This window comes from Phaethon aethereus, assembly GCF_964289735.1.
Source record: "Phaethon aethereus genome assembly, chromosome: 16".
NCBI lineage: Eukaryota > Metazoa > Chordata > Aves > Phaethontiformes > Phaethontidae > Phaethon > Phaethon aethereus.
Window position 1 is genome coordinate 1,621,235 of NC_138592.1, and position 13,917 is coordinate 1,635,151.

Below are 13,917 nucleotides of genomic sequence, written 5' to 3' on the forward strand. Positions count from 1 at the left end.
CCTGCGCCTACAACAAGTATCAGGAAATCCTTAACAAACAGGTCATTTCCAAAAGTCTCTCATTCCACAATGTAAGTTTTATTTAACAACAGATACATAAATGATGTTATTCTATTATCAGTAACTCTCATATTTAGGTAATCCCAGGACAAATCACAGATCCAAGAGGGATCATGCAAATAGTTCAAGATCAAATTTTCAAATGCATACAAGTGAGAGATTATCTTCCAAAGAGCTTAACCTCTGTTTCTGCACATTGTGCCCAGCACCCACTGCAAACTCAACCCTCATTTGAAAATTATCCTGTCTGCTTCAGAGCTTAAAGGAGAGCTAAGGAAGAGCCTGATCCTCTTTTGCAGTATATGTAAGACACACAGAGAACAACGTCAACTTCATGCAAATTCACAGAATAGGTATTTTGAGCAAGAATATACAGGCCAGTCCCTCCCTCCTTTTTCCTGATCCCCCATCATGGGATCTTCAACGGTCGAACTGAGTGCAGCATATCTTAAAGGCACAACCCCCCTCCTAGTTATCTTAATTTAAGCCTTATCCAGCAGCAATCTTCTGTTACGGTATCCACCATACAAGTATTCTGTCATCTTATAATGCCATGAAGACACAACAGGTAAGTTAACTACCCAAAAGCACAAGACTAAGAATCAGACAAAGTGACACCAACACCTGCAGAAGCCCACACATTTTTTGTTGTTGGATTCACACAAAGAAGGCAGAGGAGATTTGCTAAGATGCAGGAAGTATTGGTACCAAGTGCTACAGCTGACTCACATAACATTGCAACAACTCTTCTGTTTAAATACAAAGAGAACCTCAAGGCAAAGACTTTGACAGGCCACTGTCTGTGAGCAAATGTGCAGATAAACAATCACTTTGAAGTCAAACAACATTGCCGAAAGGAAAAGAAATCCAAAAGTGTTCCAGACCAGAAGATAGGGATTTCCGAGGCCGGAGCACAGCCAGCGTGAGGACAGGGCACCTCAGGGCGCAGGGGCTTTACCCGCCGAGCGGGTGGGGACCCCTCGCCTCCAGCCGTGCAAGGGGGGAAGGCATCAAGGCCGCAGGCTGGGGACAACCCCCGTGGGCCCGCGCCCCTTTCGGGCCGGCAACTACCGGCCCGCTCCCCCTAGATCCGGGAAATGTCCCCCCTCCTTCCCCTGCCACAGCCTGACAGGGGAGAGGGGGGAAACGGACTCTCCCCGACACTTCCCTCTCACGGGCCGGGGCCAGGGCGCGGGCTGGCCCGGCGGCGCCTCGCAGGCCTGCCCCAAGCCCAGCCGTGCCCTTGCGGGCCCCCGCCGCGGCCCTTGCCGTCCTCCGAGCGCGGAAGATGGAGGACAGAGCCCGAAGCCCGCGGGCCCTCACCAGGTACCGGAGACACCTCCCGTCACACGGCGCCTCACTGCCCCCCGTCGGCACCGGCCGCCGGCGCCATGCCTCCCGCGGCACTCTGGGAAACGTAGTTCTCGCGCCGCTGCGGGGGCGGTGCATGGAAGGCCGCGTGGACTACATCTCCCAGAATGTTCAGCGCCACGGCGCTCCCTGAGACCCCTGAGTGCGCGGGCGCAGTAGGGCGGGGCGTCTCGCTGCGGAAGTGGCCTAACGCGCTGGCTACAGAAGCCGGAAGTGGAGGTGCTGGGGGCCGGAAGTTGGCGGGGTGTCATGGCGGTGGCACAGTAGGGGAAGGGGGAGCTGAGGGGCGAGTGGGGTGGTCGAGGCAGGGTCGGGTTGGGGGGTTTGTTGCTGGCCCCGTGGTGAAGGGGTCGCGCTGCGAGAGCCTAAGCTGCTGGGGGAGCAGTGCCGTGTGTGGGTCCGGTGGGCTCGAGCGGGCGTCGTGGTGGGGGAGGGCAGGGCCCAGCCTTTCCTCGGACTTTCTCATCGCCTTTCGCCACCTGTTTGCCGCAGGAGCATCGGCCTGGTTACTTCCGAGGGAAGAAGCGGGACGGCGGGATAGATGGTGGCTTCTGCGAACGAGGGCTTGTTATCCAAAAAGTTGCTCGTCTTAAGTAAACTCTTTGCATATGTTCTGAGTTCCCGGAAAGGACGCAGTTAAACACACCTTTATTTTGCTGATCATGGATGAAGAGAGTCTGGAAGCAGCAATTCAGACCTACAATGCCCAGCTGCAGCAGGTGGAGCTGGCTTTAGGGGCAGGCCTGGACCCATCGCAGCAGTCGGACCTGATTCAGTTGCAGGAGGATTTAAAGCAGCTGATAGAACTGACTGAATCCAGCCTGGTGTCTGTTAAAAAGAGCAAACTTCTGGCTACTCTAGATACAAATGCCTCCTCCTCCTCCTCCCCAGTAGGTCCTCTGGAGCAGGATACCAACCCAGACCGTTCTGCCCAAGATGAGGAGTATGCTGCTTTTAAGGAAGCCATTGCTGAGCTTGGGACTGAGGAGAAGCCTTCAGCTAATAACGATGAGATAGCGTCAAAGAGAGATGAAGAAACTGATGAAAAAAACGAATCAAAGTACAGTGAAGAGGAGGAGGAGTCTGACAGAGAGGAGGAGGAGGAATTGAGTGGGATGAAGGTTAAAGCTCCCTACTACAGTTCTTGGGGGACCCTCGAGTACCATAATGCCATGATTGTGGGGACAGAAGACTTAGAAGACGGCAGTGCAGGAGTCAGAGTGCTGTATCTCTATCCAACTCACAAGTCTCTGAAGCCGTGCCCATTCTTCTTGGATGACAAATGCAGATTTAAAGAGAACTGTCGGTAAAAAAAGAAAAAGGGGTGGGAGGGGGCTTACGTCCTTCCTGTAGCTAAAGGTCTTGTCCTTCAGAGGGGTAAGCCTCCTCTGAAAGTACCATATTTGGCTTTTGTACCAAATGAAATTTTGCCCTTTTGTTTATGTTTTTAAAATTTGTTATGATAAATAGTGGCATCAGTTTGGCTGTTTTCTTTAGCTAGTGCAGAGATTAAATGGAAAAGCCCGTGTGAAACTTACAGATGTTTTACGTGATCATTCAAGTGGCTGAATTAATAACCGATTAAGTATTTGAAAGTAAAACACCAAAGTTTGTTGATAGTGCATACATTCCAGTTGCATGGAGAGGTTCTTTGGAGATCTTCAGAACTCAACTAGATAAGGTTTTAAACAACCTGGTCAGTTTTTGAAGTTGGTTGTGCTTTGAGCAGGAGGTTGGACTAGCGACCTGCGTGTCTGTGATGCAGTTTATCTCAGAGGATCTGTGAACTTTTTACTGGATGTGTCACTAGCAAGGAAAGCTTAATTCTCTGGGGTGGGATGCGTTCTTTGTTACATGGCTTAAATAATATGTGGAAGATGAAAAATTAATAACTTGTATAATTGAAATGATGCACTATAAAACTTCTGTTATTTATTCTGTTATTTCAATTACTGGTGAAGATTCATCGCCACTGACAAGTCATTTGCACTTCCTTTAAGGAGAGAAGGAATTTTTATTTAAAGCTTGCTAAAATGAGGTAGAGATAATTCCTCTTCTGCCTCCTCTGGCAGGTTTTCACATGGTCAGGTGGTCTCTGTGGAAGAGCTTCAGCCGTTTCAGGAGCCCAATCTGAGCACGCTGGAGGTGGGCTCAGCCTGCCTGGCAAAACACAGCGATGGAATATGGTACACTGCAAAAATAACCGGTGAGTCTTGTGTGAGAGTGCTTTGCCAGGATTCTGTGTGGAAGACGAAGGCTAATGCTTAAGTGAATATAAAACTTGACTATCTCGGTTAATGATAGGAGGACGTTAACTGTGTAGCTGCAGCCCTAAACTGAAAATCTTGACATAGCTGAGAAAACATTCTGAGTTTTGTCAGGCTGAGGAGGGGAAAAGGCTTGGAGAGTGTTAGACAAAAAGAAGACATGAAGAGCAGGAATGTGGAAAGGAAATGGCTACACGGACATTAACTGCACCAAAAGGGAAGAGGCGGGTATTGCAGGAATTTGCATGCCTATTAGGTTAGAATTGCAATAAACTGCTCTTGCTTAAACAAAAGCCAGGTGAGCTGGCCCTGCCCATCAGCTACTGATACAGGCTTCCCCATATCCTGGGAAGGGTGAGGGTTTAGTCTCTCTTTCCATCTTTCTTCAACTATTACTAGGTTAGAGGGGAGCAAGCCTTAACTTTAATTCCATTTCTCAACAGCCCATCTTTCTTCTTTTTTGGAAATAAACCCTGAAGTATCAACACAGGCATTGTGGAAATAGCTTTTCATTGCAATGGGTGCTTCTCCCTCCCAGACAGAAATCTAAAGCACAAAGAAGAACCAGAATTTTTTAAAACACATGTTCCTTGGGCCTTCTCCCTCTCCCATGTCATTCCACTGAAGCTAACCCTGTTCTAGAAAGCCCTCTCTGCCTGTTTCGTATTGGAGACTTAGTGGAACTCTTGTCCTTGCTTTTCCTTCTGTAGACATCGACAGTGGTTACTACACTGTGAAGTTTGATTCCCTGCTGCTCAAGGAAGCTGTTGTGGAAGGAGATAGTGTCATTCCCCCACTGCGAAGTGAAGATGGTGCCTCATCTGCTGAGTCTGATGAAGACAGTGTTGATGATTCTGGTTATGCTAAAGGTAAGAGAGTGGGGACAGTGTGAGCAAAAGCGACTTGTGATCTAGGTCTGTCTTTCTCTGGGACCTACCGAATTACTCTCCTGGAGCTTTCATTATAAGTGTTTCTCCTCCGATGAAAGAGTAGCTAATCTCTTTATATGTTGCTGAAAGATAGAGAAGGGTCATTAGCTATTATGTTAAATTGCAAACTAAAATCTTTGTTTTATGCCAGTTACTGGGTTAATGAAGGTTGGAGGTTTCCATGGAAACTTCCAGCATGTGAAAGAAGAGCGTGTGATAATTCAGAGCTGAGTTCCAAGCTCTGGAGGCTTGGAACATCTTATGTGGCTAGTGGAGTTGAGCTAATAAGTGAACCTGGAGACTTTCTCATCTCTGGGAGCTCCGTGTAGCTTCGTGACACAAGAGTACGAGACCCCAGTAATTTTGAGTGTTTGGTCCTTCCCATGCCTCGATGAGGTCGCAGGAACAGCCATGCCCTGTTTTACTATTCAAGGCTGACAGAGAGAGCCCAAGTGACTTCTTTGAGATTACACAGGCAGCGCTGTCCCTGTGCTAGTGCCACAGTTATATCACAGTCACAAAGTTGTGTCCTAGAGCCACAAAATTAGTATAGTGGCCTAGAGGAGCCTCACAGCAGAGACATGAGCTGGAGGCACAGAATACATACTACCTGCCACAGTGCCAAGTTTTACTCTGATGGCATATGTCAGTCTGTTTGACCATCCTAGAAGGAAGGAAGGGAAGCCTAAGAACTTGTGGGTGATTCTTCCTGGAACTATGAGGTGGTATGTGCATTAAATTAAGTGAGATCTCTCATTTAAGTAACTCGCTGTGCAGCCTTCATAAAAGGTGACAGCTCAATAGGAACTGAGTAAGGCTGGAAGAGCTGCTGAATGATTCTAGGGTGAGGGAAGTTACCGCCTCGTGAGGGGTGTTCATGCTGTGTGGATGCCCCAGATGAAGGTTTTGCATAGCAGCTTTGTTTCCGTGTTTCACTGATTCTTCTCTTCTGTGCCACAGTGATAGATTCAGGAATTCCAGAGAACGGGGAATGGACTCCTGCATGCAGTTCCTCTTTTGGTGGCTGGGAAGCCCATACTCGTGGTATTGGCTCCAAACTGCTTGTTCAGATGGGATATGAGTTTGGGAAAGGTAAGGGGAGAAGGAGGTCCTGGTGGTGTGAGGGCCTGCCTGCCTCGTCACCTCTGTCTCCTGATGGATCCTAAAGCTGGTTAAGAAAAATGAGTTTTTTGGATGAAGCCTGTTAGATAAGGCTCAAGCTGCGTGATGAATTGCACCTGTGTGGAAGTGTTAGAAGGCAAGAAGGGATAATTTACTTAATCGAAGTACAGGCATATGTGTGCACAAGCCCCTGTATGGTAATAGCAAAAATTGGAGGCCTTTAGAACCATGATCAAGCTAATGATTAAAGCCGTGAGAACTGTTGTATGAGGTGTTCAAAGGCTTTAGGTGGAAAGGAACTGATCTATGAAGCTTCTGATGTCTGTGTTAAAGCATCTCCTGGCTCTAGACGCAGACTTCAAAGCCGGCTGAACTAGCTTCTTGCTACACAAATTGTACTGAGCCTTGGGGGCTTTAGGAGGCCAGTCTGCTGCTTGCATTTGTCTCCAGTTCTCCCAAAGGAACCAAACCAGTTTTAAGAACCTGGCTTGAGAAGCTGAGAATGTGAGGCTGAAGCTGGTTTCAGAGAAACCGGCCTGACGGATGGCCTCGGGCTTTTTGTCACGTTTCTTCTGCTGTAGAAGGCTCATGTCGTAGCATCCTCAGCCACCGTGCTGTGGCCTTTCCTGCTCCCCTTGACTTGGATGGTACTTATGGCTTTTTATACCTCAAGAGTCTGTTTGCTTGTTCTAAGCTTGTGACTGTCAGTATGAGCTTGTGGTGGGAGGTGACTCAAGAGGGGATGTCCTCGCTTGCAGTAATTGCTTGGTCTTTCCTTAGGGTTAGGGAAGAACTCTGAGGGCCGAGTGGAGCCAGTGCAGGCCGTGGTACTTCCTCGAGGGAAGTCCCTGGACCAGTGTGCTGAAGTGCTTCAGAAGAAGAAACAGGGGAAGTTGGACCCAGGCAAATCGAGGAAATGCCGAGCAAAGGGCAACAGCTCTGGACAATCACCTGCGGGCAGCCGTAAGCCTCCGCACAATGTGTTTGACTTTTTGAATGAGAAACTGCGAGGGAAGAGCACTGGGGAGAAGGCTGGAGGGATGGCACTGCCGGAGAGGAACAGCAAAGAGATCTACCACGCTAGCAAGAGCACCAAGAAGGCCCTGAGTGTCCGCCTCTTCCAGACAATGGAGAAGATTGAACAAACGCAGAAGGATATCAGAGGAATCCAGCAGGCCCTGACACGCAACATTGGACGGTAGGAAAACATTCTCTTTGGGACTGCAGGACAAACTGAGAATTCTTGGTGCTTCTGGGAAGGGGTGGATTTAGGCGGAACAAGTGAAACATATCTGGATGAGACCTAAGGAGAGTGGATGAGAGAGACCTTAGCATGTGCTTGAGAGCAGCTTGGACACTGGCGGATGTGTCTGGGGTCTTTTAATTGGAATTCAGGCTGTGGCGAAGAGAGGAGCTTTCTCAGGAAAGGCACTGGAGTCCTTTCCTTCTCATACCCATCTCTGCAGCATTGCTGTTGAGCATCACAGGAGGACATTTTCTAGCCCAGGTTGTGCTGAGCATCAGGTTCTTCCTGGCTTTCAGCAGGTCACTTAGGCTAATCCCACAGGAAAGGGCAGACCCTCCTGGGGTGGTGACAAGCCTTTGATCTTACCATGCAGGATGACGTTGCTGTAATGCTTTTTGCTTTCAGGCACAGCATTGCTACAGCTCAGCTGGAGGAGAAGCTGGCTAATGCGCACAAACAGCTGGGGCAGCTGCAGGCCCAGGAAGCCAGCCTGCAGCGGGAGCAGAAGAAAGCAGAGACGCATAAGAAGATGACTGAGTTCTAGTCTCTGAGGAAGGCGTTTGACTGCAGTGATTGTCCTCTAGCCAGTCCCGGTGCTCGTGGTCTCAGAGCCTGGGTGAGCCATCCTGCTCCTCTGGGCCTCAGGCTGCCCAGCCTGAAAACTGGGCTGAAAAGGAGCAGTTTCTAAAACTAGATGCTTCTGAGCTGTTCTGGGAAGGGGGAACAGTACGCATCCGTCCAGCCCTGAAAGCATTCAGTAAGCCTGAGCTAAGGACTAGCTACAAGAAATACCGTTCTCTGCTCTCTTGCACACGTCTTTCCTCAGTTGTTGCTGCGGTAGCACCTCCATCCAGAGTCTATAGCTACTCGGGTGATAACACTGCTGGCTACAAACCAGCTAAGGAGGGGCTTTGAAAGCCCCACATCCTGCCATCAACTGTGGCTTGTGTTTGCAGCCAGCTGACAAGCACAAGAGGAGGCAGAGTCCTGAGCATATTCTGGTGGAACAGAAAAGGTGTGTGCTGGGTGAAAAAAACAAAGGCAAATTGCTTCAGCTGCTCTGGTTTTTGCTACGGTATTAAGCTGAGAACTCGTTTTTTTGGAGAGCAGTTTCTTGTAGCCCTAGTGTGGTGAACAGACAGGAAACTGGTAGCTTGGAGGTGCGTACCAGTGGCCTCAAGCATCAGATCTCACTAGTTTGACTGTAAGAGTACTCCTGGGACACGCTATAGCCTCACTCATTGACTTGGTGTGGGAGGCTGCATGGTTCCACAAGCAGAGTGCCAAAGCTGGGGGAATAGGACAGCAGCAGAGTAGCAGATTGCCAAACTTCCTAGCTAGGAACAACTTCCCAGGGAACCCAATTTTGCCATCGTGACTCAAGTTTTTCCTGTCCTACGTGGCTCGCTGAACACATGTCCTTGTATTAAAAAACCTCAGGACCCAGATCCAGGTCAGACTGGGCCCCAGATGAGCACACAGATCAGGAGGTCTGCAGGTGCCCAGCATGCAGCCCTCTCTGTGGGAGAGCTTCGGGCTATTCTGTGAGCAGGCCAAGCAAGCGAAGCGCCCTTCCCTGCAGTGTGGACAGTCTTTGGACAGGAGGGATGTCTTCTCCCCGAGGTTATGTTCTGGATTGGTGGCAACCCGTCCTTGCCCCAGAGGAGACGGTGGTTTCATCAGACTCTGTTTCTGGTGGGACTTGTGCATTGTAATTACTTTAAAAAAAAAAAATTGCTTGCAATTTTATGCCAGTATCTTAAGGACACGGGTTTTTTTTCCTTAATTTAAGAAACCGATTTTCTTTTATTCTGAGAGTCATTTTTCTAATGAAAAGTTTTGCTCTTTTAGTACCACCTTTTTTATCTGTTCCTAAGAAAACTTAGAAAGCTGTCAGCCTGGGCAGGGCTGCGCCTACTTGTAGGGTCAGGCTGCCAAACTGACCAGAAAATCTAAAGCTGAAAGAGATAGGATCAGAGTTGTTCAAGTCATGTGGGATTTAGCATTGCTGCAGCCACGCCTCAGAAAACACAGAGCGACAGCAAAAGTAAACGAGATGAACTTCTTCAGGAAACCTGTTAGAGTGACTCCCTCCTCTTGGAAAACACTTGGGTCCTGCTGTGACGAGCAGCACCGCATAGTCGTGAAAGGCGGCGCGGGCTGCCTCGAGCCCTTCAGCATCCATCGGTTTCTGACTAAATTGGCCTTATTATCTTCGTTGTTCTGAATTAGTGTTCTCCATGCACTGGGCTTAACTGGAGGGTTTAACAATGGTAGCTCAGTGCCCTTCCCTCACAAATGACCATTTGTTTCCCGCACTCAAGCATTGAGTGGTGACAAGGACTAATGTGCCCAGCTTAGCATGGGTGCTCGCTGAAGTGGCCCATGACTGGTGAGCAGAGCTGGGCAGAGAAATTTCTTGAGTTTTGTTTTGTGCTCTGACACTATTTAACATCATCATTATCTCTTTAAGAATTGGGTGTATTAGCCCTGTCTCTCCGCTAAGTCCTATTTTGACCCTTCCTTGGGATTTCTACAACCTCACTTGTCAGACTTGTATTCAAATGGCTGCTGCCTCCCACTCAAGACAGTTCACGTCCCTGCTGAATAAAGTAGGTTTTATTTTTTCCCTCTGTCCTTGTGAGGCATTGTTCATTTGGAAGGTAATGACACGTGGAGACCCATTCTTTCCTCACACTCACCTTTGGATAGAGAGCTGGTGCTAAAACCAGCTCGGTGGGAAGCGGAGCGCGGCAGAGGGTGCTCTTGTGTGCGCAGCCGAGGCGGGGAGAAACCCAGCCTACCGTTGGGTGAAGCAACCACCTCTGAAGGCCAGGAAGCGAGCTGTGGTGTGTGCTGCATGGTATCTGCTCAGAGTTGTCTGCTCTAGAAGCAGCTAAAGAGGAGTGGGAGAGCTCAGATCAAGATGTTTGAAACGTTTGGGAGCCTCTAATTGGGAATAACTCAGCAGGATGAAAGGAATTAAATTCTCCAGATTGGCTGACAAGGGAGAGAGCATGATCGGATTCCTGCTCTTCACACTCCTGGGCTCTTGAGTTTCTGCAAAGTAAGTGGTATTTGCTTTCTTGCCTGGAAAACTCGGGTATCTGCAATTAAACCACGGGTTGAAAAATACTTTTAAAAAACCTTGATCCATATAGAAATTGCAGCCTTGCCGGAGATTCTGTTGCAGCTAGCTAGACTGGACAGGCAGGATTCCTACTGGTAACTGCAGTGGGGAAGCATCCTCTGTGTTAAACTTCCGGTGGTCTGCAAACTTTGTGCTCTGGAAGCATCTGGGCTTAAAAGGGAAGAAGAGGTGCTTGAGCTTGGCAGCGCTGTTGGGGTCCCTTGGCTTGAATCCAGAGATTGAGTGGGAACCGATTACTTTCCCGGTGATTGAATTGTTGAGTTCAGCGGTCTGGGGCATTGGTTTTTTTCAACAGAAAAATCTCCAATTGTCTTGTGAGGAGGGGGACTAGAGTTTTTGCTTGCATGTGGAACAGCTCTTGGGGAACTGCTGAGCTCCTCGCTGCAGGTGAGGAGCCTTGAGAGAACGTGGTCATTGAAGCACTATCTATCTTCTGTAAACCTGAAATTATGTAAAACTACCGAATTTGTGGCAAGAAAGCCATTGTGATAGGCAAGTGATCGTGGAGGAAACACATATCTCTTAATACTCCTGTCCTGTATGTTGGAATCTGGTTTCCTGTAGCCAGTTCACCAAGGTCTCACCGGAACGGGTGTCCTGCTGCTGCTCAGCTCTGCAGAAAATCTCGCTAGCAGGTTCTCGACTTCTGCTTAGAAGCGCATTTCTCCGCTCAAGCAAGCACATTGCCGGCAGTCGCGGAAGGGTGGGAAGAAAGAAAAATGCTGAACTATGTCAACCTCGACCAAAGCCCTGGGGTGTGAACAGGTGGGTTGCTTAACGTTTTAAGACTATTATTTTCACAAAAGCCACTGCAGCATATGAGTAGCCATCAGGATGTAATTAGAAGCGTGCATCTGAGTTTTGTGACATTTGGGTCTGGCGTTTAGAAATACAGTTGGTCCTTTGTAAATGAAACACCTCCAGAGGAGTTTGACCATGAAATCTCTCCCTCCCGCTGCAGAAATGCAAGTGAAGTGGGTGAGATCTCGTGCCTGCTCCATGTTTGAAATAGTCTTAAAATTTACTAATTGCATCCCATGGTCCAGGGCAGATTCAGTGTTGTTCACTGCCTGTTATGAGGCTTTCACTTTTCGTAAATGAGAAGACCTACTTCTGCTTCTTGGGACTTTTTTTCGGTACAACTCCCCAGGGTACCTGAGCTGTTTGCTGCAGCCATGTTCGCAGTTACTGATGGAAATCAGCTTGTAATGTTTGTCCTGGTTTCTTGCAAATACGCTTTTAGTAGCTTCATAGACTTTCTTGTCGCCACCCTGTGCTGAACACTGCGTGCGGTTTTATCCGGGTAGATGAATCAGGGGCCAGGCAAAATCAGCAGCAGCAGCACTTAATTTTACAGTAAATTTAATCTTGTTTTCATGAAGCCCAGCTGAGGAACTTGTGCCTTTTGTAGGAATCACAAAAATCTTCCACGTCATGAAGTAACAAACCAGCTGCTTTTATCGTGCTTGTGCTCAGGTAGCGCAAAAGGGAGTAGTTCTCTCCTCGGCGGGCTGTGGGTGTGCGTCACATGGATGCAACGGCTGCGACTGCTCCCGACTTCAAAGCCATCTTGGCTTGTGGAGCCAGCGCGTTACGAAATGCCGTCTGCTGAGTCTCCTGCCGCAGAGAATAGCCCCGGGACTGGGAGATCGGTAACTTTATCGGCAGGAAATTCAGGCGTACGTCTCAGAAGGTCTGTCTGAGACTTTGCCTTGCAAACCTCAGTCCCACCTGAGCGACTTCAGTCGGGCCCTGGGTTTTCCTCTCAAATTGGTAATTCTGGGAGAACCAATGTCTCATCCCAAGAAGTGGCTTCTCCCAGTGACTGCTGAGCCTGAGAGAGCGTGCAGTGGGCATTTCTAGAGGTCAGAAATCCAGGAGCAACCACCGACCTCCTGCACAACTGAAAGTAGGTCAGAAGAATTTCTCTGCACTAATTTCGACTTAGGAAGCTTCTCCCTTCGTTCTCCAGTCTTGAAAATTCAGGGACGGAAAACTCACCCGCTGTGGGATAAGCTGCGCCGTCTGCTCAGCAGGCTGAAGGCTCGCACTTCGATTCCGACATAACACCAGCTCCCAGCCGTCCTACCTGGTTACAATTTTGTCTGCTAAGCCTCAGAGCCTGCTCAGCTCTGCCCTGAATGCAGCCGCTCGGGCAGCCTGCGATCCGGTCGCTCTAATGAGCTAAGCAAGTTCGGCGAGGACTGTCTAAAGCGACTGCCCGTGTTGCAGGTAATCTGTATAATTAATGTATGCTCAGACAGAAAAGCAGTGTTGTCTAATTAAAACGTCGTTGGAGAGGGAGCAGCCTTCCCTTCCCAGCTCTGATCTAAGCCAGTCTGTCCAGCCCGGTTAGTCCCTAAAACCTCTCTGTCTCAGTTTCCACGTTGAAGTAATTGCTCTCCAGGGGTTAAGGCTTCAGTCAGGGAAGCTTCCAGAGGCGTGGGAAGTTCTCAGATAAAAGGGTGCTACGGGTGGGCAGAGACTCGCTGGTTATTGGGGTAAAGATGTGCCAGAGGTACTGCCGTTGACACGGGGCGCGGGGGAGAGGGGAGCGAGCTCGGCCCCTCCATGGGCGCAAACCGCACTGCTCGCCCTCGGGCTGGGGCTGCTGTAGTGCCCCGGATTCACGCGCGCTGGGGTGGCTTCTCGCCGGAGCTCGTCTGATCTCTCTCGTCCGGATTAAGATGTGTAAGAGGGTGAGTAAGAGGCGCGCGGTGTACCCCACGGGCTCTGTGTGCCCAGCCGTGCCGGTGGAAGCCGTCGTGCGCGGCTGTGCCAGCCCCGTCCCGCCTGGGGACTCTGTCGCCGGCCCCGTCTGGGCCAGTTAAAGCCATGCTTTGCTCCGGTGCCGGGAAACTGCCTCGGTCTCCCTTCGGACCAGGCGTTTCCCAGGCGCTGGCACACACACCTCTAGCAGCAGGCCAGCCCTTTCGGGGAGCGGGGCACGCACGGAGCTGGGAGCAGCAGCCGCCGTCTCGACGCGGGCGCGGGTGAAGTGGTGTCAGCCTTCGCTCTGGGCTTTGCAGCACGCCGGCGGCCGAGCAGGGACAGGGACAGGGCAGCGAAACAGGGCGTCGGAAAGGCAGGACCTTTTTCCTTGCATAAGGTGCGGGGAAGAGGGCTGGGTGTGGGCAAGGCCCGGCTTTTCCTTTAGGGGGAGGAAAGCGGTCAAAAGGTTGGGCTTTTTCTGCTCTTGTGTCACAGCACACAGCGGCTGCAGAGCCGGGGCGGTGGCGGCAGAGGCAGCGTGGGGTCTGCGCGTGCCACGCGGCCCGCGCCGAAGAGCCGGCTGGGCTGGTGCCTGGCTGTGATCCTGCGGCTCCGGGCCCGCGTGCGGATCGTGCCGGGGTGCCGCAGGGAGCGACTCCGGTTCCCTGAGAGCAGAGACGCTGCGGTGGGGTTTGCAGGGCTGGGCTGGGCTCAGCGCCCTGGGAGCTCACCGTGCACGGCGCTGCGAGTGGGGGGACACGGTGACGCTGGCAGCACCGTCGTTCGCACCCGGATTTTCTCCCCGGTGACTCTGCAGGTCCCATGTCACGGGCGGATGGGGCTGAATCCCGTGGGGCTCAGAGGGGGAGAGGGTGGGACCCGCTGCGGAGGGAGGGTGTCCCAGTGCGTGCTGTCGAGCCCGGCGTGCGAGAGGAGGGGGAGGCGGCTCTGAGGCTGAAGCTCACCCCGATTTCAGGAAGCTGTCATCTGTTTGCCCATACTGTCTGGGCCACCTCATGACCTGCACTGGGGACCAGTGCCACCCCTGTCCCACAGCCC

General features: G+C 50.7%; 1 protein-coding gene across 1 annotated transcript; it reads left to right on the forward strand.

Moving 5' to 3' along the window:
- Positions 1 to 2,093: 2,093 nt before the first annotated feature.
- Positions 2,094 to 7,539, forward strand: ZGPAT (zinc finger CCCH-type and G-patch domain containing; the record flags this gene model as incomplete). Its single annotated transcript, XM_082007389.1, has 6 exons — positions 2,094 to 2,737; positions 3,504 to 3,637; positions 4,409 to 4,567; positions 5,588 to 5,719; positions 6,530 to 6,947; positions 7,401 to 7,539. The coding sequence occupies 6 exons, from the start codon at positions 2,094 to 2,096 to the stop codon at positions 7,537 to 7,539; spliced, it is 1,626 nt and encodes a 541-aa protein (XP_081863515.1).
- Positions 7,540 to 13,917: the final 6,378 nt, after the last annotated feature.